Source organism: Osmia lignaria, chromosome 4 (genome assembly GCF_051020975.1).
Source record: "Osmia lignaria lignaria isolate PbOS001 chromosome 4, iyOsmLign1, whole genome shotgun sequence".
NCBI classification, from domain to species: Eukaryota; Metazoa; Arthropoda; class Insecta; order Hymenoptera; family Megachilidae; genus Osmia; species Osmia lignaria.
In genome coordinates, this window is record NC_135035.1 from 4,290,513 (window position 1) to 4,312,977 (window position 22,465).

General features: G+C 35.1%; 1 protein-coding gene across 1 annotated transcript; it reads right to left on the bottom strand.

Moving 5' to 3' along the window:
* Positions 1-581: 581 nt before the first annotated feature.
* On the bottom strand, positions 582-9,067 carry LOC117610869 (putative cytochrome P450 6a13). The gene is made up of 6 exons (XM_034338702.2): positions 8,832-9,067; positions 6,306-6,649; positions 4,835-5,360; positions 2,834-3,055; positions 1,963-2,214; positions 582-1,345 (listed from the first exon to the last, which is right to left on the bottom strand). The coding sequence occupies exons 2-6, from the start codon at positions 6,639-6,641 to the stop codon at positions 1,176-1,178; spliced, it is 1,506 nt and encodes a 501-aa protein (XP_034194593.1). The 5' UTR covers positions 6,642-6,649; positions 8,832-9,067; the 3' UTR covers positions 582-1,175.
* Positions 9,068-22,465: the final 13,398 nt, after the last annotated feature.

Below are 22,465 nucleotides of genomic sequence, written 5' to 3' on the forward strand. Positions count from 1 at the left end.
GGGATACTATATTAATAGAACCTGAAGAGACTGAACTTAATTCATCGAGTTCTTTTGCGACTATAATATATGAAAAAAAGAAAATTAAAAAAAGACCTTGGAATTAGAAAAAAAAAATTGAAATATTTAGAAACAAGAAACGACAAAGAGAAGTAGAAGATGATGACCTAAATTTTGTTAAAAGCTTAATACCACACATAAAAAACCTGTCATCGTATGATAAAATATCATATAGGGCGAAAATATTAAAACTTACACAAGATTTTATGAAATCAAAGGACACAGAAGACATATTTTCTGCAAGTTATGGCGAAATGTCCACTTCTCAGGAATCCAAAAATTAAGAAAAATCATTGTATTATTTTTTTTTAAATTCTTCATTTTTTAGTTTATCATTCGTATATTTCAATTTATTTTTCGAAGTTTTTAGTTTATCATTCATATTTTTTAATTTATCATTCGTATATTTTAGTTTATTGTTCGAAGTATTTAGTTTATCATTCATATTTTTTAATTTATCATTCATACTTTTTACTTACTTGTTTTAAGAATATGTTCCTCTTTGACAAATAAATATTTTCAAAATAATTAGGTTTCTAACCTTATTGTAATCATTAAACGAAACCTTAAACGACCGAAGTTCAAGATAATAAGAAATTTTCTAAGTTATAGTGTTCGAATTTCAATAGATCCTCGTTATATTGCCACGTGAGCGATTTGATCTTTACTGACATTTTCAAAATGATACTATTTCATCTCCCTTTCCCCTCCGGCTGAAAGTTTGAAAACTTGAAAAATTATTCGTTCCTACAACCCTGTCCGCGGCAATATAATGAGGATCTATTGTACTTGTTTCTGCTAGTAAATCGTGATAATCTTACTATTTCTTCTACCTCCATCTTATAAATACGGAGGTATAGGAAATCAATATTCATTGTATGTAGAGCTAGAATGTGTATCAAACGTTTCATATTCATGCACATAATATTTATTAAATTTTACCATGAATACGTATTTGTTGCTTCACACATGTTTATTACATTAAGTAATCAATAACATTATTATTATTATTATTATTATTATTAAAGATAACGTTTTCTTGCATTGTATCCATTCATTCGTTAGTAATTAAAACTATGTATAACCCTTATAATAGATTCAGTAGATTATTCTTATCAATATTCTACTTTTGTAAATGTCAGGTTTACTCCTCCCTTCATCATTAACATTAACGTACGTTTCTCATGTTGGAATGGAAGTATAGTTTTTTCGCAAACATCAACTTGATATTTTCGGATGACTGCCATAATTCCAAGTTTAATCTGATTTTGTGAAAATCGAGCTCCTAAAAGTATAAATTAGAAATCCGATCAATTATGTAATTATTATAGTTTTTAATTTGTATAATTAAGAATGTATAATTTGAACACTTTTTACAAATATTAATATGTAATGTGTATGTATATTTTTCAATCATTTCAGGATAATCTTTAATAGTGCTATTATTGTAGATTGAAAGTCTACATTGAAAAATTCAACATTCGAATTATTAATCCTTTCGCAACGACGAAATTGTTCCTAAGTGCGCCTCGAATAAATGGTTGTCGTGCCACTCTACGTATGAAGAGTATTTAATTTTAGATACGTGTTAGTTTGTGAAATTTTTGATATTTTGAACTTATCTCTGAAATTTTGAACTTATAAAACTTAGAAATTATACAATTTTTTAAACCTGAAATTAGAAACTTAAAACTTGGAAATCCCGAAATATTTTGAATTTAAAATTTGGAAATTCTGGCATTTTTACATTCTGAAATTCTGAAATTTCAGAATTATGAGATGACCCGTATTTAGTTATGCCAGTGATTAGAATACTACAGTATGTATAAATATGTTGACTGTTGTGTACTATATTAATTTGTAGAGAATATTATACTGAAAATGTAGATAATAATAAGGTACCAATACAGTTTCTTGGTCCATCACCGAATGGTAAATAGCTCATTGGATGTCTAGCAGCAACAGCTTCATCACTAAATCTCTCAGGGTCAAATTTTTCAGGATCTGGGTAAATATCTGGATCTCGTTGGATTGCAAATATTGGTAACCACACTTTCGTCCCCTTTGGAATGGTAACATTCGTACCTTTAAACGTATAATTCTCCAATACTTCTCGTGCTAACGATGTCAGTACTGGATACTTCCTTAGTGTTTCTATATATAAAAAAAAAGAAATAATTATTAAAAGGTACACAAGTAGAAATATTTTTTGACCATAATTTTTAGTAATTGTTTTAGAATTATTTTATTTGAGTATGAACAGAATTTATCCTAACAAATATAATTTTGTAATTTAATATTGTATATTACAATTACATTATTTAATTTATTAACGGTGACTAATACATGAATTAAATTTTATTTCCCTTTAATTGTTTCGTTTATTAATAAACTTTAGTTAATTTATAAACTCGCAGACATTGTGACTGCGTACAGGACCGAATTAAGCTTTCTGGGGTATCATTTATTTATTTCAAATTAAAGTAAATACCATTTAGACGTAAAGGAAAAGGGAGAACAGTACAGAAAAATGTCATTAAATATTTTTTTACACGGTAAGTGGAAGGCTTATAACGAGGCCTCTTGGAAAGGGAGATACATGGCTGTAGCCCTATTTGAACGTCCCCTTATTCGGCGCTGGCAGTACAATAAACTCTTATCATTCAATTTTTAATCTTTGCAAAACTTTAACTATGAAACCATCTAAACATTCTATGTGAAATTATTATTGCTAAGTTTATTCTTTTATATTACTCGTTTCAGTGATAGGTACCTTTGAATACCTTGTCCAAGTATCTCATATCATTAACTCGATGGTACGTTAAAGTTTCACCATGCCTTTCATAATCATCTCTAATTTCTTCCCTCAATTTATCCTGTATTTCATGATGCTGAGCTAATTCGTAAAGAGCATGAGATATAGTCAACGATGTATTCTCAAATCCAGCCACAAAAAACACAAATCCTTGAGTTGCGAGCAACTGATCTGTGAGTTCTGCAGAACAAAAATAAAAATTGTTATTATTATGTAACAACTGTGTATAATATATATTATCACAATTTAATATTAAGATATACTACTTTATCTCTAAAAAGATATATTATGTAGTATTTTATAAAACTATTAAACGGCTGGATAGAATATAAAAAGTTTTTATATTTACAATAAAATAGTTAGAAAACATGTGCATATTTAACTTAGAATAAGCAGCATTTAATGATAAATGGTTCTGTACAGTATTCAAATACTGCATTTTATTTTTAACACTATTCACAAGAAATAAATATTTAGCACCTTGTATATACAGACATTCATGATACATCGGAATATAAACATTTTTGCGGTTAACTATACATAAGTCTGTTAATAAAAGTTGTTAAAAATGACATTGGCCTAACTTGAATCTTTCTTTGGAGTGGGCCTGGTCGATTAGAAATTTAGAAATTTTAGAATTTTTGAAGTAGGTAATTTTGTAATTCTGACATTTGGTAACTTCAGAACTTTGAAATTTTGTAATTCTGAAAATTTAGAATTTTTGTATGTTAGTATCTCAAAATTTTGTAATCTTGTAATTCTGCAATTTAGAAAATCGGAAATTTTGAAATTCTAGAATTCTGATATTTTGAATGTTTAGGACTTTAGAATCTCAGAATTTCTTTAATTTTGTAATTTTGAAGTATTAATATTTTGGAATATTAAAACTTTTAAATTATGAAGGTCCCCTTTTTTATGGGAAGGGTTAGTCCAAATTTTTAGATTGGTCAGGTTGGGCTCAACTAGTTATGCAAATACATGCCAACTTAAGAATATTGTATGTAGCATTGTAGCCTAAGATTATTACAAAGTAAGTACAGATTTTAGAATTTTATCGATACAGTAACGCTCGGTTAAATTTCACTAAAATCTGCTCGGTTAAATTTCCACGACCCAGCCCTACTCTTCTCCCACCACTCAGCGCAGCGAGCTCGACGAAACCTGGTCGCAGTAGACAAGGACAGAAAATGAATACAATGAAAAGAAAGAGAACAGACGCACATCAAATGGATGCCGCGACTGGAAAAAGTAAACATGCAGTAAAGAAAATTTTATTTTCAGTCATTTTCGTCTTACTTTTATAATTGTAACACCAATGAATAACTGACATTCTTCCGATTAAAATGAGTCCAAACACGATATAATTTGAACCATATTTACTCTACATGATTCATTATGATTTACTCTACGTGATTCATTATGTATTTATTGGATAACGTAAATATAATCCGATTTACGTCGTGTTTGGACTTATTTTAATTAGAAGTATCTCAATAATCCAATGGTATAATATTCATAAAAAGAAGTTGAAAATTACTGATAGTGAAATTCTCGTTATTGCATGTTTACTTTTTCCGCTCAGGGCATTCCTTTGAAGCGCCGTGCCTCGACCGTCGCTGCTAGACGTAGTACGTCTATCTCGTTTCCTCCTATCGTATCTATTCTCTTACTCTGTCAAGTTCTGCTCGAGTCAATTCTCGGAACAAAAACGCTACCCTGCTCGCGTTAATTTCACTGCTGACTCCCGAACGTAGTTTTAACCGAGCATTACTGTATATCAGAAATACTGATATATCTTTTTCTAGCAATATCTAGTACACCAGCCGAAAATATAGACCAATACTATATATTATAGTACGGTTGTCAACCCTAGTCAACGGTGAACCGCGAAACTTAATAATTTTAATTTTACGAAACTTAATTTGAACATATGAAACTACTGGATTCTATTCTACTTACTAAGACTCTGCGCTTTCTCAGGATGTTGCTGAATGTCTAATAGCGCGTTCATGAAGTCTGGTCTGAATATGTTATTCTCTTTCCTATATTTCAAGGTATCCAACATAGCTCTTGTAAAGAATTGAATGACCCCTTCAGGTTGAAGTACATGGCCGACCCAATTGTATAAACGAGGTAGAAACTGTTTAAGCGTATCTCTAATTACCATTTGTTTACAAGGTTTAAATATTCTTCTGCCCATTTCTCGGAATTCACTGTCTTCATTTGGAAGGGTACTTATGTCGATTCCAAAGATACAGTTACCAATCACATCAGTGGTATATTTGCCTGCTAATTCACGGCATTCTACTTGGCCACCTTCTCCAATAACTTTTTCCATGTATTTGTCCAGATTCTCTGCACATTTTGCTATAAGAGGGAACATATCTCTGAGTTTCCCGGTGCTGAAAGCTGGTGAGAATTTTGGTCTCAATGATCGCCATCTTTCAGCGTCCAAGAAGAAGAGATGCTCCTCCAGTGGTTCTACCTATAAATATAATTATAACATTGCACTTTAATTCTTAACCCTTGAACATCAGGTCCTCGACCAATCGTGATCAAAACGTACAAACCATATACAAGAATATTAACCTAAGTTTAAATGTATAATTTTTAAACGAAAGAGTCGTATATTAGTAAAATAATTTTGAAATATGAAAATTGATTTCACTTGAAGTACATTTAAGGGTGCTTTTTATAATTTTTAAGCGATAGCTAGGATGAATTTTGTAAATATTTGTGCTATTGAAAATTTATTAAGACTAATGCCGCATTAAGGTTGAAGGCTGAAGGGGGGGGGGTTACAGTCCCGCGCCTCATTTTGCAAGGAAACCCATTCTAAGCTGTCCTTTTACTATAGCAAAAAATATTCACTGAAATTTCTTTTACTGTTACCCTGTTTCTTTTTGATTAAATGTTATTCAATTTTATTTCGAATGAATTTCAATTTGTGAACGAAGTTTATAAACCAAGAAGGCCGAGAAAGGTTTCGATGGATGTTGCGCTTCAGCCATCTTCACTTTCTCTAGTGATGTCTTTGAATATGGCAAGGCGCCGAACGGTGCTGCCGTTGGCGGTCTCTGTTGGGGCCGGCTGTGAGCCTAGTTACTTTTGCGTCTGTTAGTAGAGTGGTCTGCCATTTTATAGAAAAGGGCATCATGATAGAAGCGCCAGAAAAGCGTAGTTATTTTTGTTTCATTATCCTATTATAAGTTAGTTATGTACTATTTTTGACTTTTCATTCCTTGTATTCATTTGTGTTTATTTTAAATATATTAAGATTTTATCAGGTTTGATAACCTTGGGGCTCCAAAAACCTAAATCCGGTCCTACGGTTAATATCACTTTAATTAGTTTATCACTGGTGACCCTACAGGCAGTCAATGATTTAATAGCGAGTAAAAAAAAAGTTAGTTATATTGAATAGCAATACCTTTTTAGAGTAACCTAATCCTCGTGTTGCAAATATTGGAAAGTCTCTGATGAGAACGTTTTTGATCAGTTCTAGGTCAGTGATAACAATAGTTGGTGTTCTTCCTTGATATATTCCAAACACTGGTTCATGCTTGAATTGATCATACATTTTCTTCAAACATTCCGTCATTGACAGTTGCTTAAAGGCAACCTCTTTCAAGTTACCAAAGAAGAAAGTGGGATTAGGACCATTAACATTACGATTCTTCCAGAAATCAAAAGTGGAAGTGTAGTAGTAGTAGATTGAAAGCAGCACCACTGCAAGGCTACAGAAAATTTGGAAATAGTCTGTCATGTTGCAGCCTTGAATAAACATAAACAAAAACTAATTAGTAATTTATCGACATTTTAAATTATTTAAAAAATAATTATAAACTTTGAAACATCTAATATAAAATGTAGTTTAAAAAATGTAAGTAATTACGCATCTACATATCAGGAACATAGTTTTTCAAACAATGTATTGTATCTTTTGTCTCTTTTTTAATGGTATGAAAATTGAATTTTTGGTAAAAAAATTAACTTTTTAAAAGAAAGTAAATCTGGGATTTACTTCTTTTAGATAGAATAAATACCATTTTTATATTAATATTTCTATTTGTTGAAGAAAATTAATTTTTTATAATATGCTAAAGCGGGTATTATTAATTATCACTTATTTCAACAATTCTGTAAAAAATATTGGGTCCCTGTTTCAAATGATAGGAAAAGTAATTTTTTAATTTTTGTTTCAAGATAAACTTGTTTTCCATTCAAATAAAATAATACAGTGTTATTCTTTTATTAATCTTCTACTAGATAAAGAAAAATCAGCTTTTCACAATACTTCAAGGGGGATATTATTAATGATTATTTATGTCGATAATATTTTAAAAAACACTATCTTAATGGTATAAAACATACATTTCTTTAGTTATCTTTAGTTTTAGAAATAATAAAATAATTTTTAACAAAAAATACAACCGCCTTCAAAATGCGCTAAAAAGTATAAAATAATTTCCACTTCATTTATACAAATACCCCACAGCTATTAATAAAACCTATTTAATCGTTAAATAGTATATTCAATACATTTCACCCTTTTCGGAGGTGGCGCAAAATTAAAAATACCCGAATAAACGATGCTGCCAATAACGATTTGATTGCGGTATGGCGAACTTGGTAATAATTAGTAAGTTGTAAGGAAAAATACGGAATGTTATAGATACGGTAGAAAACATTTGTAATTGTAAAGATTGTATCAGAAATTGGCAGCACTTCTGATGTACATATAGTTAATCCACTTGGGTCAGTTGGCGATCCGCGAGTTATAGATTGCCGACACCTGAACTGGAATTTTGTGCCGCCTCCGAAAAGGTTGAAATGTATTTAGTATACTATTTAACGATTAAATGGGTTTTATTAATAACTGAGGAGTATTGGCATAAATGAAATAGAAATTATTTTATACGTTTCAGCGCATTTTGAATTCGGTTGTATTTTTTAATAACAATTATTTTATTTCACACTTTTTAGTGGAACGAGCAGTATTTGTGGAATACCGTAAGGTGGCTTTACGTTTTTATTGGTTAGGCGATAACCACAAAAAAAAAAAATATACTGATCGAATTTAGATGGTTAATGAAATAAATTTTTGCAAGTGGGATCATCGCGGAAATATCGCCTACTAAATATGAAAGGTTTCATCGCGATTGGTACATTCCTTGCAAAGTAAACGCCGAAAAATATAAATGAAGCATTACGTTTTTTGCGATAAAAGTCGTTGGAAATGAAAAAATGCTAAATGTTTTTTAACGGGACCAATCGGGAGACATACTCTGGAAGATGTAAGAGATTTCGTTCCGATTGGTCCATCCGTCTCGGAATCATCGGTAAATATACATTAAAGAAAAAAAGAAAAAGAAAAATATACTGATCGAATTGAGTAACCTCCTCCTTTTTCGAAGTTGGTTATGAAATAAATTTCTGTATATAATTTAAAAATAAATCGTTTTTCATCTTTAGATGAAACGATTTTTTTTTAAATTAATATCCTGTTATACAGAAACAATTAACTTTCTATACAATTCCAAGGAAAGTATTATTTATTATTGCATATTCCCCTAAGTTTTAAAGATGGTACTACAATTAAATTACTTAAATTAGTTTTCCACGGCTAATTTCAAAGTATATTTGTTTTTACCTTTTTTTAGATAAAATGGTACCTATTAATCGTCAGTATCGAAGAAAATTAGTTTTTTATCAAATTCGAACGAGAATACTATTTATTATTGTATATTTAAACAATATCTGGAAAACGCTGGGTTTCTATTCTAATGATCTAACAAAGAAATTTGTTTTTTAAATAATTGCAAGATAAATTTGGTTTCCTTTTATAATACGTAACACTTTTTAACAATTTTTTACTAAATTGAAAAAATGATTATTTTATAAAAATTCATGTGTACATTATAAATATTTTTTATTTCTATTAATAGTACGTTACCTTTGCAACACTGCTCCCTAAATTGCAATAATTTAATAAAAATCCGTCAACCGATACACCGCATTGAGAGATTACACCTTTTTCAGACAGAATTACCGAATTAATTTAAAATTGATAGAACTTGCAGATTTTAAAAGGTATTCTTCGAGTGACCAATTCTATAATTGTCCTATATGTTGACAAACGAACGATCCTTCTGCAATTGAACGATCTTGTTGACTAAGGTAAACTTCAGCTGATGCCGAATATTAAATCTGAGACGAATGATAACCCAATATCATGGGTCAAAGTGTACATTTTAATAGAAAGTAATTGTGCAATTCTTACAACACGACACGAAGCTCTTGTAAATAAACACAAACGTCTTTCACAGATATTAACTTTTAAATTGGCTCTTATATAGAATTTATTGCTTTTATTCGAGTGCGTTGAGTTTTATGACGATACAATATCATTGGCGAAATATCATCAAATACAGATTGCACCTTTATTAAAATTCTATAAATTTTTCTAAATTTTCATAAAATTTGATGTTTTTCCAAATTTTATTTCTTTTATATTATTTTTCTTTGTTTACTTGTATTTTAGATTTCATATACTGTTGAATATGCTCTTTTTTCGCAATTTATTATATTTGTTGTCTTCAGTAGTACGTTTAAACGATCATTGAACGCGGAGGAACCCCGATTTGGCACCAATTTTTTAGGATATTTTTCAGTTCATCTGAAAAAGTAGATGTCCAGCGTAAAATCGGATTATACCACACAATAGAGCAGATTTTTATCTTGAAAAACCTCCCGGAGAAAGTTGCAACATCGATTTTTTTATCAAGACAGAAAGCGAAATAGCTTCGCGGCGGACGAAGTACCGACAGTGATACTCCGCGTCAGGGCGGTTGCTCAGCGTCCCGCCTATATTACCACTTAAAGCAACTGCATTAGTATTTATCCCTGTATTTAAGGGATATTGACATAGAAAGATTTTGAATGGCAGACTTTGATTTTGATGAAACGTTGCAGCTTTCAAAACTAGTCAAAAATAATAGACACATAGACTTTGATTTTAATGAAACTTTGCTGCTTTCAAAACTAATCAAAAATATTTTTTAGCTGTGGTAACTCAGTTTTAAGGGATGAAATCACCCTTCAAAGTTTAACCTGTTAAAAGCTAACACGCAAGGAATCATATCATATCATTGAGACTGTCCGTCTCCGATTATGATGAAAATTGGTAAATATATTAAGCAGGCAAATATAAGAGATACGTATGTTTTTTGTAATCGCAAGTTTAGGTGGTTAAATTGCCCCCTAAAATTGCAGCTGAGAAATGCTATCTCGGAAATTACATATATCATAGATATAAGATATAATATTGTTGAGCCGAGGAGTGGTGCTTGCATTATAGTATCCATTAATAATTTCAACAATCAAACCAAAAGCAAACAATATATTTCAACACTAGAACACAATTCGCAGGTCTGTACACATCGGCTTCTCGAGACCTTTTCTACATTGAAATACCGCGCGGTGGTCCAAGCGACCCAAATCCACCGATAATACATTTCCGTTCGAACTAACGATAAGTAATTTAGTAGCTTCATTACGCCAGCTTCCCGCAGGGCCTTTTCAAATAATGACAAAATAACAGCTTCTCGTCGTCGCAACAATATTCCTATATTATAGATATAAGAAAACAAAAGATATTCACGGATTTTGCAAAAACCAATTTGTTTATAACATAACAATTTATTGTTACATTATTTTAAAAGTTACAAGAGTTTACATAATAATAGAAAAGAACCGACATTCTTTTTCAAATCCATTGATATATAATATGATAGATTTGTCCTACAATTTTGAAAATTTTCATGTACATAGTACGCAGACTGCACGGACTAACCAGGCTGCTGCTGTAGAAGATATGTACTCGTATATGCAACTTAACTTGTATGTACATACATACATTACAAGGTTATTCAAAGCTCACAATGATGATGTTTTTTTATTTCAGTATTCATTCCAGTATAATATCGATTAGAAGTAATTTGTTGTATATATATATTAATATCCAGTAGTAACAAACTGATATAAAAATTAATTCATTCTTAGGCATTATTTCTTTATATTCTGAATGTGCGATGCTTTCTTTCTCTTTGGTCACAAGTTCTACAAACCTGATTTTGACATAAAAAATACTATATGTTAATTTAGTTACGAGCCGCAGAAATTTCGTAAAATTAAGAAAGTAGTAGACATTATGTTCGAAATAGGCATATGTTTTTTAATACAGGTATTCCTCGAGTTACTACGGGATTCCGTTTTGGAACCTTCGTCATAAATTGAGTTTCATACAAAATAAGTAATATATATATATATATATGAACTTATTTTGTATGAAACTCAATTTATGACGAACTCAATTTATATATATATATATATATATTGTGACCCGCTTCGGGGGTTCACCCTATACAAATTTTCCAATTCAACTTTCAATCTTTCCGGATCGTTTATAATCGTTGGGCGCCAGTCACGTCTCGTGGCGTTCAAAATCGAAAGGGAAAAGGGGTGATCACGGGTGTTGTACAGGGGATGGGCCTCGGGGCACTTACGCCCTTACAATACTTCGCGGGGGAGTACGCAAGGAGGATTGTTGGGGGAGAGGAGATCTCAGGGTTAGGACGGGTTCCCAAGAGGTTCGCACGTTACGCGTAAGAGGATCACTACAAGGGGGGGGGGGGAATACTAAGGGTTGGACCCGGGTTTCGCAAACGCGGGAATCTCTAGAAACTCGCGGCAATACGCGAACACGAAAATACGCGGGCGAAGGTGGCCGTTGCCTCGATCTCGCTTTACAATTAATTTTAAATCCGAGGGACTCACCCAAACTTTTCACACGCGCCTCTCCAATTCACTCTTTGCTCTCTATAAATCTCTCGTCTCAACTCTCAAAATCCTCTACACGCTTTCTTTCGCTTAGCCTAGTGCTCAATGACGGTTCGCCGTCGCTGCTGCGACGACGAAACCGTCGCGGGATGGTTTGGGGAGGGGATGGGTCTAGGAAGGGGCCTCTTCCGGCCACGGGATAGATCGATTATCGATCTTCGATATACCGGTGCTCGGTGTCGATGGGGCTGGCGGATATCCCGCGATGACGGCTGGGCTGAGGTCTTCGGGCTCGGCGTCAGATGGCTCCGGATGGACGTTTTGCATTATCTGGGCAGCTTCGTCTATTTCTTCGCAGTCCCACGTTGCTCCGTTTCCTTGGAGGTCGGGTTAGGGGTCTGTCGCCGGCCTCGTAGCTCCTTCTGCGGGTATTCCTTGTGGGTTTTCCGTCGCCTCCATCGGCCCGATACCGGCGAGCAGGGGGAAAGGGTTAGGTGAGGGAAGGGTTACGGGTGGTTTTGAGGTGGAGGTGTAAAGTGGGGAAATCGCAGCGATTGTAACGGGGGGGGGGGGGGGGGCACGGGTGTCACCACGTTACAATATATATATATATATATATGTATATCCTTTTTTTAAATTGAATAAATTGCGAATGGCTTACGGTATATGTACTTAGTTTCAAACAATATATATAATAAAAGCGTCGCATACGACGCTGTAAACAAATGCATTGTTTCTGTGAACCACATTGCAACATTGCAAAAGAAAAGCTTTTTTTACGGTCGTAAATGCGAAATGTCGTTAGTCGAGAAGGTCGTAACTTGAGGAATACCTGCATTTATGTATACGACTTGTTCGACGATGCAAGGCTAGCACATGTCGACGCAGATATTTTATGTTTTATTTACTATCTCAACCAGGAGAGGATTGGACTCATGTCCTTGAGCACATCCATTGAGTAGCTATATCGCTCCGGCAATTGCAAAGAGTTCTCTTAGGCAGGTCGGAGTGGCAATTCGACGCTTAAATGCAATTATCACCTAATCTGGATACTTTCAAACATCAAATACAAAAAATTTCGAACAAGAGTCACCTATCCCGAAAACATGCACATCATCTATGTAGCACTCGATAGACACTTTACGATCCTTTCAAAACATTTCCAATTTCTACATTGTGACCAAAGAGCCTTTTTTGGTCACAAAGAACTTAATGTATCGTTTCACGAAGGGTCCTCCTTCTCGCATCATAAAACTGGAACTCCCTGCAGTACACGGGTCTGCAAACTTCGAATTAACTTAACTAACTATTACATCAATGCCTTAGCATCAGGTAGTTGCCGACTTGCACTCACGATCCTCCAAGGACAACACAAAGTCGAACGACCTCCACGTGCACCGCACATGTACTCTGCAAGGAATGTACCGATCGCGGTGAAACCTTTTCACATCTAGTAGGCGATATTTCCGCGATGATCCCACTGGGTGGGAGCGTGGTACCATCCTTGCACTCTACGAGCATGAGCCGCCCCCGCATTCTGCGTTCTTTTGCTCTTGTGTCTGTTAGAAAGATGTCCGTTACAGAGTGTGCGAACAACTGTGTGATCGCGGCGCAGAATGTGACATTTGGCCAATCTAGCGGGACAAAAATATTGTATCAAAGAAATACTAATTATAGTTAATTTTACTGGTTGTTCTATTAATCAAAAACATGATACTTAATTAAATATTGATAATTATGTACATTTGTAAAATTATTACATAACATTTGTACATTTATACATCAAATAAACATACAAAATGATTATACAAATTTTTCTGTTAATTTATACATTATTTTATACAGAATTAGTGGCCATATCACCCCCATCACGTACCAAATGCGTTTCGCTTTTCATTCAAATTAAATAATACCTACATAGGTAGGACTTTGACAATTAATTAAGTATATGGCAGACATAAAGTAAAATAGTTGGACTTTTGTTTCTTATCTATAAACATTAAATTTAAATTTAATTCGATATCTTTTTGTTACGAAAAAGATACTAGCTTTAAGGGGCCATACCAGTGTAACACTTTTGAAAAATCGACTTTTTTTTTGCATTTTCTGAAAGTCTATACTCTCTAGAATATCATATAAAAATTTTAAGGTCGAATCTTAAATAGTTTAGGAATGGCAGCGTTCTAAAGAGTAACTGCTGGCATGTCAGAAACGCGCTTACCGCCGATGGATCGCGTTTTTCTCAAAACGGTATTTTTCAAATTTGCTGCAGCTCTAACTCGAATACAAATTATTGCATCGACTCGAAACTTTTTTCAGCGTGTTCAGTACATGTTTTGTCATACCTTCAACTAGGATTTTTTTGATTGGATGAAAAATGTCAATTTGGCATTAAAAAAACTACTATTTTTTTAGGCTAAATTCCAAACTTTTCTTCAAAACTTCGCCATTATGTCAGATTTTGATATTTTTCAAAAATCCTAGTTCATGGTACGGAGAATACCTTCTAGTTTAACAGCGTTTTTGTTATTTTTCATTTTAAGCACTCAGGCGGCGGCAATCACTGCATCAGTCGAGCAACTTTTTTTTTTCAGCCCTGGGAGATAGCGCATAAGTCGCTTGTTTTTTATTTTTGTACCAAAAAATTATTATACATATAATATCTACTTCTGTCGGTGGGGTTGGGATTGTTCGAATAAGTAAACCAAATTTGTTTCTCTGTAAATGAGAGAAGTTTTATATTATAACCGATGTTACTATTTACAGTATATACAGAATTTACAAGTTACCTGTAAATGAGAGAAACGACAATTAAGGTCAATTATTCGTCTCTCCTTCACAACTCTGTTTTAATCTTTTCTCAGCACGTGTTCTCTCCTATAATTCTTCTATCTCTCCCTCTCTCTCTATCTTTCACTACCTCGCTGTCGATTCCTTCCATCCTTGACGAGGTATCTAGCAGGTGTCATAGAACTAAATTTAAAGAGAGTATATTCTCTTTACATACATATATGATTTGTAACTAAATACATCCCTGAAGTTTAAAAACATTGGTTGTAATATATCTTTAAAAAAAAAATTCCCGAAAATCACCTAATTTTAGAACGGTCACACTGGTATAGCCCCTTAACTTTCTAGAACTTAGAAATTTTGCAATTTAATATCATTTTTAAAGTAAAATATTCTGAATGTAGAAAAAAAAAGCGAACCAGACCTCGCACATTCAAGCTGGCAGTCCCATTTGAAGTTGGAAAGGAAGACCAATAACATCGTGAAAACGTTACGAAGTAGTGCGGAATATTACATATTTTTCATTTGTGTCCAGTGCAATAGCAACGTGACAGTGAATAAAAATGTTTATTTACCTGAAAGAAAATTCTGTGAAAGGTGATAGTGACCGTGTGGTTGAGTGGGTTCAATGATCTCGTCTGGAGATCAGCTGTTCTTCATAATTTGTTCCCCCCTCGAATGTTCAAGATCAACACAGTGACCCAGTGGGAATTATCTGTTTTCAGCATAGCAAGTTAATTTAGGAACGAATGGGTAAGTTTCATTTAAATTGTTTTTAAATTTTTATTAATTATTCCATTTCAAACATTTTTATTTGTTGTTTAGAATGTTTAGAATTTCCTTTTTTACATAATGACAGGCGACAAGAGATTAGATTCCGTATTCATTTTAAACAACAACTAAAAATGTTCAACCAGTTCACTTTTTTTATTGTACTATGCCAACGGGGTGCCGAGCCGTTCGTTCGCGACCTACGTTAAGCCCCGCTTTCGTAGCCGACGCTGCTGTCCCTGAGTCTGCGCGCTGTATGCGCTCGGATTGGTCAGTGTTTTTGCTTAATAATTCAAAAAGGAAGCTTCAAACCACTTTTTCGCAAAGTAAAAAGTTGTTGAGAATCATCCCACCTACCACCATCTCAGAGGGTGATAATACGTTACGGAACACCCTGTATATGGCTTGCGCATATGGAAAAACTTCGTCCGAAAATTTTCCGACCTTGTAATATTAAAAAATTACGACATTAACTTGCATCTTCGAAATAATGTTATTAAACTTCAATTGTTAGTACATAATCAGCTATCGGCACCAAAATATCACAATATGTTTTCATATGCATGGTACAAAAGTGGGTATATTGAAGAGAAACCAAGTAACTTTGAAAATCCAGTACATTTTGCTTTTGCTCAAGAAGATCCTATAAACCCACCACGTTGTTCCATACGTGGTAGCTATGCTATAATACGTTGTTCATGGTGCAATCAATTTTTGTGCTTTAAACACTTTTTTGAAGAGTTCCATCATCATAAAGATTAACACAAATCCTACGTGACACATAATACGTAACCATTGCGGTTTTTTTTAAACAACGTTAACTCCGTGTTGTTTTTTAAATCATAAATGATAGATGGGATCAAGAACAACAATTATTGTCCTAAGAACCTTTTTATATCAATAACTGTTTGTAAATAAAATAAAAACGAGATATATCATTATGTGAATTCAGTAATAATTTTTGCTTCCTTAAAATAACAAATGATAATCAAATGTTACGTCCTTTTAAACAACAGACCATTTCCTATATTCATAACGAGTTTTAGAACTTTTCAATAGTTTTTAAGCTTTTTTGTTTATAACTTTTTGTAATTGTTTAAACAATTTTTTGTTCCACCATAAACAAACATTATACATTAAGACGAACAACTTTCGTTTATGATGTTTTTGGATATCTTTAACGATTTCGGAGAAAAAGAAAAAAAACGAAAACCGGTCGAAACTTTGAGGGCCATTTTCACCCCCTTAGACCGAAAACGGACAACAACAAAAATTGCATTTTAATCAGGGTGACACCCTCTACGTATCCACAAAGTTTCATAATTTGTTGAATTTCCGGGTTCAAGATCATTCCTTGTTAGTATGTATGTATACTTGTAATATTAATAATACTTATTGTTAGTATACTTATATACATGCTTTATAAGTATACTTAGTAAGTAGAATCAATATTATTCGTAATTTTTAGTTATATACTACATTTTAAAATATTCAATAATTGAAAATTACATTATTTTTTTTTAAGTGTACAATAAATGTATTAATGGATTTCAATGCGTCCAATAGCGGTCATTTTTTATCAAAATAAAATTGAGCTGACTAAAGAAAACATGAAACACTTTTGCAGCAATTAATTATATAATTACGTTTTGATACACGAACGGACGTTGTATGTTGTTAGTCTTAAATTTTAAGTTGAGATTTCAGATAAAAAAATATCATAGGTTATAGGAAAAGTTTCAAAAGCAATAAATTATATGTTACAATGCGTAACGAATATTTTAGTAAACAAATATAGAAATCTTTTGCGGACGTCGTCTTTTATCTCGATTTTTAAATATGTATATACTAAATACTAAATGGTACATCTGAATTTTTCCACGATACAAACTTTGGATACTGTCTTTATCGAATCAGAAAGAGAACAAGTCTAAAGAAACTGATATTATACCGGCAGAAACCGGATCGTCTAAGAGAGTTATTTTCCAGCCAATTACCCGCAAACAAACTTTTACTTGACATTTAAACGTAATCATTCTAAGAGTTCAAATGATCCAACGTGTCAGTGAATAAAATATCTAATTTATTTGTTGTGCCCTCAGGCGATTTTTGGGATTTCGGGTTCTGGAGCGGTTGAAGAATTAGAATTCACCGGTGTCCGAGTAACAGTCGAGAGTTTATTACCAAAACGAGCATCTTACAATCTGCCTCTTTTACAATTGTTCGCTCTTTTATAATCTATCGCGTTACGTGGGAATGACCAAAAAAGGTCGTGCTGCCCGCCGCGTAGTCTGCTAGCTTGCAGAGTTTCGTTGGGTATGTGCTGCTGATTCGGACATTCCTTAGCCGGGCGATGGTCGTACGATGACCCTTATGCTCGTTGCCGGGCACAACGTCCCTTCCCCCGTGGAAGGAGTGCGCTTACACTTATTCGACTTACAATTACTTATCGTACATAAGGTTTCTTTTTTTTTTGAAATATATTAAATAGGTAATGGTGTTTAATAATATGCCGCTTTAACGTGTTATTAATATTTATAATGTTCGCTTCTGATCTGATTTATTGCGTTTCGCTGTGATGACGATTTGTGATTCATTGAGGGATGGATCTGGGGTTTGTTCTGTTGTTTTTATTTGCGAATTGTTAGTTTGTTGGTTTTTACCTTTACATTTCATTTTAGGAACGTATTTATAAAAAATTACTATACTTGCGATAATTACAATTATTATGGTTACAAAAGCTGGTGTTTTTAAGGGGGTAGACACGGGTAATGCAGCGAGGTGACATTACCGGCAAATATGGGCCTATTAATGGGTTTACGGGAATCGGTTATTTGTCCTTATATGAGAACACATAGGGCTGGATGAGGGCTCATTCGAAAGAGGAAGGTACAATGCAGGGCGGTCAACTCATGGTTTAACGAGATTATGTCCATATTTAATAATATCAGTGTTGAAAGTAGAAGAAAAAATCGACAAAATGCAGTTGAGAAATCGAAGCATTTTTAGGCCACTAAAAGAGTTTTGTGACTCAAACGGTGAGTTGACCGCCCTGCATTGAACCTTCCTCTTTCGAATGAGCCCTTACTCAGCTCAAGATCTTCTCATATAAGGACGAATAACCGATTCCCGTAAAAGCATTCCCGAAGACGAGTTCCGCCATTATCGGGATATAACAGAGCAAGTCACGTGACATATTTAGTTCAGCTAGTAGTTATAAGGTGGCATCTAAGTAGAAAGGCTGCCGAGTTGGAATCGTAGTCAGAATCAAGCGTTAGCTTGATTACGTCACTCGAACTGTGCTGCGAATGCAAGCGAAAAAGGCAACATCGCCCGAACGCTGAGTGAGACGCACTACAGTCATGCTGTCCTTCTCTCATTCTGAATGTTGAGATTGTCCCTTTTCGCTAAGTTTTGACTGCGGCCCGCCTGGATTTTTCACAGCGCCCTATAACCTCGCCCCATTCAAACTATATCGTGTTTGGTATCATTTTAATCAGAAAAATTTCACCAATGCGCTAGTAAAAGTTTCAGTAAAAAAAAGTCAAAAATAAAAAAGTTTTATAATTGAAGTAGTATTAGTCACACCGATACGTTTCGGCTCTTTCCTTTGATCATTAGACCTCTCTTTCTCTCTCCTCCACTGTCTGTCCCTTTCTACGTTCATGCTTGGCTGGTCGTCGCATCTAATTCGAGATTCGACATCTCGGCTGAATGTATGCAACTTCTGGTTCCCAATCTCTGTTGCATATATTCAGCTTATACTGTATATGTAGACGCGAGGTCCCTCCATTTATTAGTTCTAATAGTACCATAGTACTTTTTTATGCAGAATGTTTCAAGGAGTTGACACAAGTAAAAAAAAAATGCAATTCCATTAAAATAAAAAGTGGATTTGCATTTTTTGAGTGCATCGTTGCAGTCACGGAGTAAATGATATCACAGAAAAATAGATATTACCATTGAACTTTTACATAAACAGCTTTTTCATATCTCTTACCAAATTCAAGATATAACCCGTCAGAAATTGCATGACGTATCCTGTATACTTTTATTAATTAAAAAACATTTATTTAAAGAAGTTAATAACTTTTTCTAAAAATAATTCTCAGATTGCGCATTCCTTCGGTTCTTCAGAGTAGGCATATATTTTTCAGTAGCGAGGGGTGCTACTGTGCGCTATATAAAATCCACGCGTTTGGTCAGTCAGAATTTATCGGAGCGGGACAATTCTATCATTTGGGTTGAAAGAAGGATAGGATGATCACCGTACATCTCATTCTTAACACGCGCCAATGTTTCGCTTTCGTTCTTCAGGCGTATCGTGGCGATGCCTCTGGCGAGATGAGCGTTTGAACGTGTTTGTAAAAATATTTGAGGCGCTGTTGCGTTCCTAGATCGTGTTGAGCGCACGCCAACTGAGAATTAAACCTTTCAAGTTCATAACAGACCACGCAAGTGGCTCCACCAGATCCAACGAAAAAACTGCTGTAATACCGACGTCCCGAATCGGAGAGGTCACGTGCCGTGTCTACCCCCTTAAGCGGCTTGGCTGTTTTGGCAAAATCCTTTACAAACTTCCTGTAATAACCGCACAGTCCTAAGAACTGTTTGATCTCTTTCGCGTTTTTCGGTACCGGGTAGTTTCTGACTTTGTCGATTCTGCTAGGATTTGGTTTTACGCCGTCGACTGATATAACGTGCCCTAAGTATTCTAGTTCCGGCTTCAAATATTCGCGCTTGTCAGGTTGGAGCCTCAAACCGCATTGTCGTAATCGTTCGAACAGGGTTTTTAGGTTTTTGTTGTGTTCTTTTAACGTTCGGCCGAAGACAACTATGTCATCGATATGTACGAGACAATTGTTGCCGACTAGGCCACGTAGACCGCGATTCATGACTCTTTGGAACGTAGGGGGCCGCAGTTTTTAACCCGAAGGGCATCCGTACGAATTCGTAGTGTCCGTCTTTGTCCGAAAAAGCTGTATTATGTATGTTTTTCTCGTTGATTCCTATCTGATGAAACCCTGAAGCGAGATCGAAGGCCGAGAAATATTTCGCGTTTCCAAGTTTGTCTAATATTTCGTCTATGTTAGGGATCGAATACGAATCTTTGGTTTTTTCGTTTAATTTTCTGTAATCGATGACTAGTCGCCACTTTCGTTTCCCGGACGCGTCTGATTTTTTCGGAACGATCCATAGCGGGCTGTTATATGGACTGTCACTGTCCCTAGTAATGCCTTTTTCTAACATGTCCGCTATCTGTCGTCTGATTTCGTCTTGATGGATCGGAGGACATCTATATTGTTTGGTGTGTATAGGCGTTTCATCTGTCGTTTTAATTTCGTGTTCTAGGATTGCGGTTTTGGGAAGGTGGCCATTCGGAAGTAGGAAGACGTCGTTGTAGCTAGAGATAATTTCCCATACCTCGTCTTTACCTTCCGTCAAATGGCCTAAGCGAGTGTTTTCTTTTAGTAGTGCTAACCTTTCGTCCGTTTTACTATCGTTATTAATATGGAAAACCAATTGCTCATCGAATTCCTCGGTGGATTCGATTTGAGTTTTTAAGAAATCAGAAAGAATTGGTTGTCCGTTCGTATCGACTTTCGTGATTGCTCCGGTCCCTGATATAAAATTGACGAGTACCGTTTTGTTACTGCAATTATGGCTCGAATTTTTACATCGTTTGGTGATGTTCCCGACCTTGAATTCGTTACACGAAAGAGAGAAGTTATGATCAAACAAAAAGTCCGCTCCTAGTATGCCGTCTTGAATTATAGGCGAATTATCATCTACTACTTGGAATCTATTACATTTCTCATTAAAGGGAATGAGCACCGAATACAAGATGTCGGTGGTATTGTTGGTAATACGCCTAAACGTGAGGGGCGCGCCTTTATATAGCGTTTCGTTGACTATCTGTTTTTCTTTAATTATAGAGATTTCGCTACCTGTATCGATGAGGAAAGTAGTCGGTCGGAGCCCTAGCAATTCTAGTTGAACAAACGGGGAAGAGTCCACGCGATGTTCCTCTGTTGCTGCTGGCCTGGCGTTCCCGATGGTGACCGTCCGTCCGGCGGTTGGGCGTTCGGTGGAGACCAATGAAAATTTCGCTGTTATCCGATTGATCGTCCTGATTGATTCCTCTGCTTTGTCCGGCACTCCGGTTCCGTGTGCCCTCGTCGTTTGCAATAGTTGCATTCCTTGCTTCTCCAGTCCGGGATTGGGTTCCTCTGGATTTCGGGGCGTTGTACCCTTGGTCTTCTTGGGTCCCTCGGTAGTTGCCACACCCGCGATTGCTGTTGCATGTATTGCAACTCCATGTCATACATGCGTGCGGCTTCGAAGGCTTGGTTAAGGTTCTCCAATTGCTGACTGAACAGGTACTGTGAGATTTCTGGCCTGACGTTGCGTCGGAAGCACTGAATGTCTTCCTCGTTGCATATTATTTCTTTTATGTCAATATACGTTTGCAGTCTTCTCTCGGAGTTTACGGCCGTCAACAATTCGTCTTGTATCTGGGAGAATCGATGTATGAAGTCGTTTATCGGTTCGTTCGGTCTTTGTTTGCATGAATCGCGCTTGGTCTTCAATGCTGATGTATCGACCGTTTTTCCGTACATGAAGCGAACTTTTTCTATTAGCTTCGGTATGGTCGTTATGGTGTCTGGGCGTATCGTTGAGGCGGCGCGTCCTTTTAATTTCTGCGAAATGATTGCCAGCAGTAGCAATGCATGCTGGTTTGGATGCAGCATGGAGGAGACTTTGATAACGGTGTTAATGAATATCTCTGTATTGCTTCCGTCGAAATCCGGAATTAACGGTAGGCATTGTTTATATTTTTCGATCGCGTAACTTCCAAATGTTTCATTAGAAGGGGTTGGTTGGATGTTTGCTGATGTTTGCCCGGCTGGTCCAGATTCTTCTAATGCTCTGAGTCTATCGGAGACTTGCAGAAGTTTTTCGGCTAATAGATTCATGTCTACTTGGACGCGATTCGGGCTTTGCGCTCTTGACATTGTGTCGTGTGGAGCAGTCACATAGTCCATAAGAAGGTCGGACAGAGTATCAGTAGAGAGACTTACGTCGGTTTTGCTCAGTCGCCAACGAGTCCACTTATCGTCCAGCTTGCGTGTTTGTTGAGATCCTCCGGGTTCTTTTCATGATACTCCAACGATTCCTCCTCAGAGG

Bases quoted from the DNA above. Each gene is read 5' to 3' on its own strand.
- LOC117610869 (XM_034338702.2), bottom strand. From the start codon at position 6,641: ATGACAGACTATTTCCAAATTTTCTGTAGCCTTGCAGTGGTGCTGCTT. The intron at 3,056-4,834 runs GTAAGTAGAATA...TTTGTTCTGCAG, and splicing joins TGAGAAAGCGCAGAGTCTTA to AACTCACAGATCAGTTGCTC. The intron at 1,346-1,962 runs GTACCTTATTAT...TTATACTTTTAG, and splicing joins TGGACCAAGAAACTGTATTG to GAGCTCGATTTTCACAAAAT.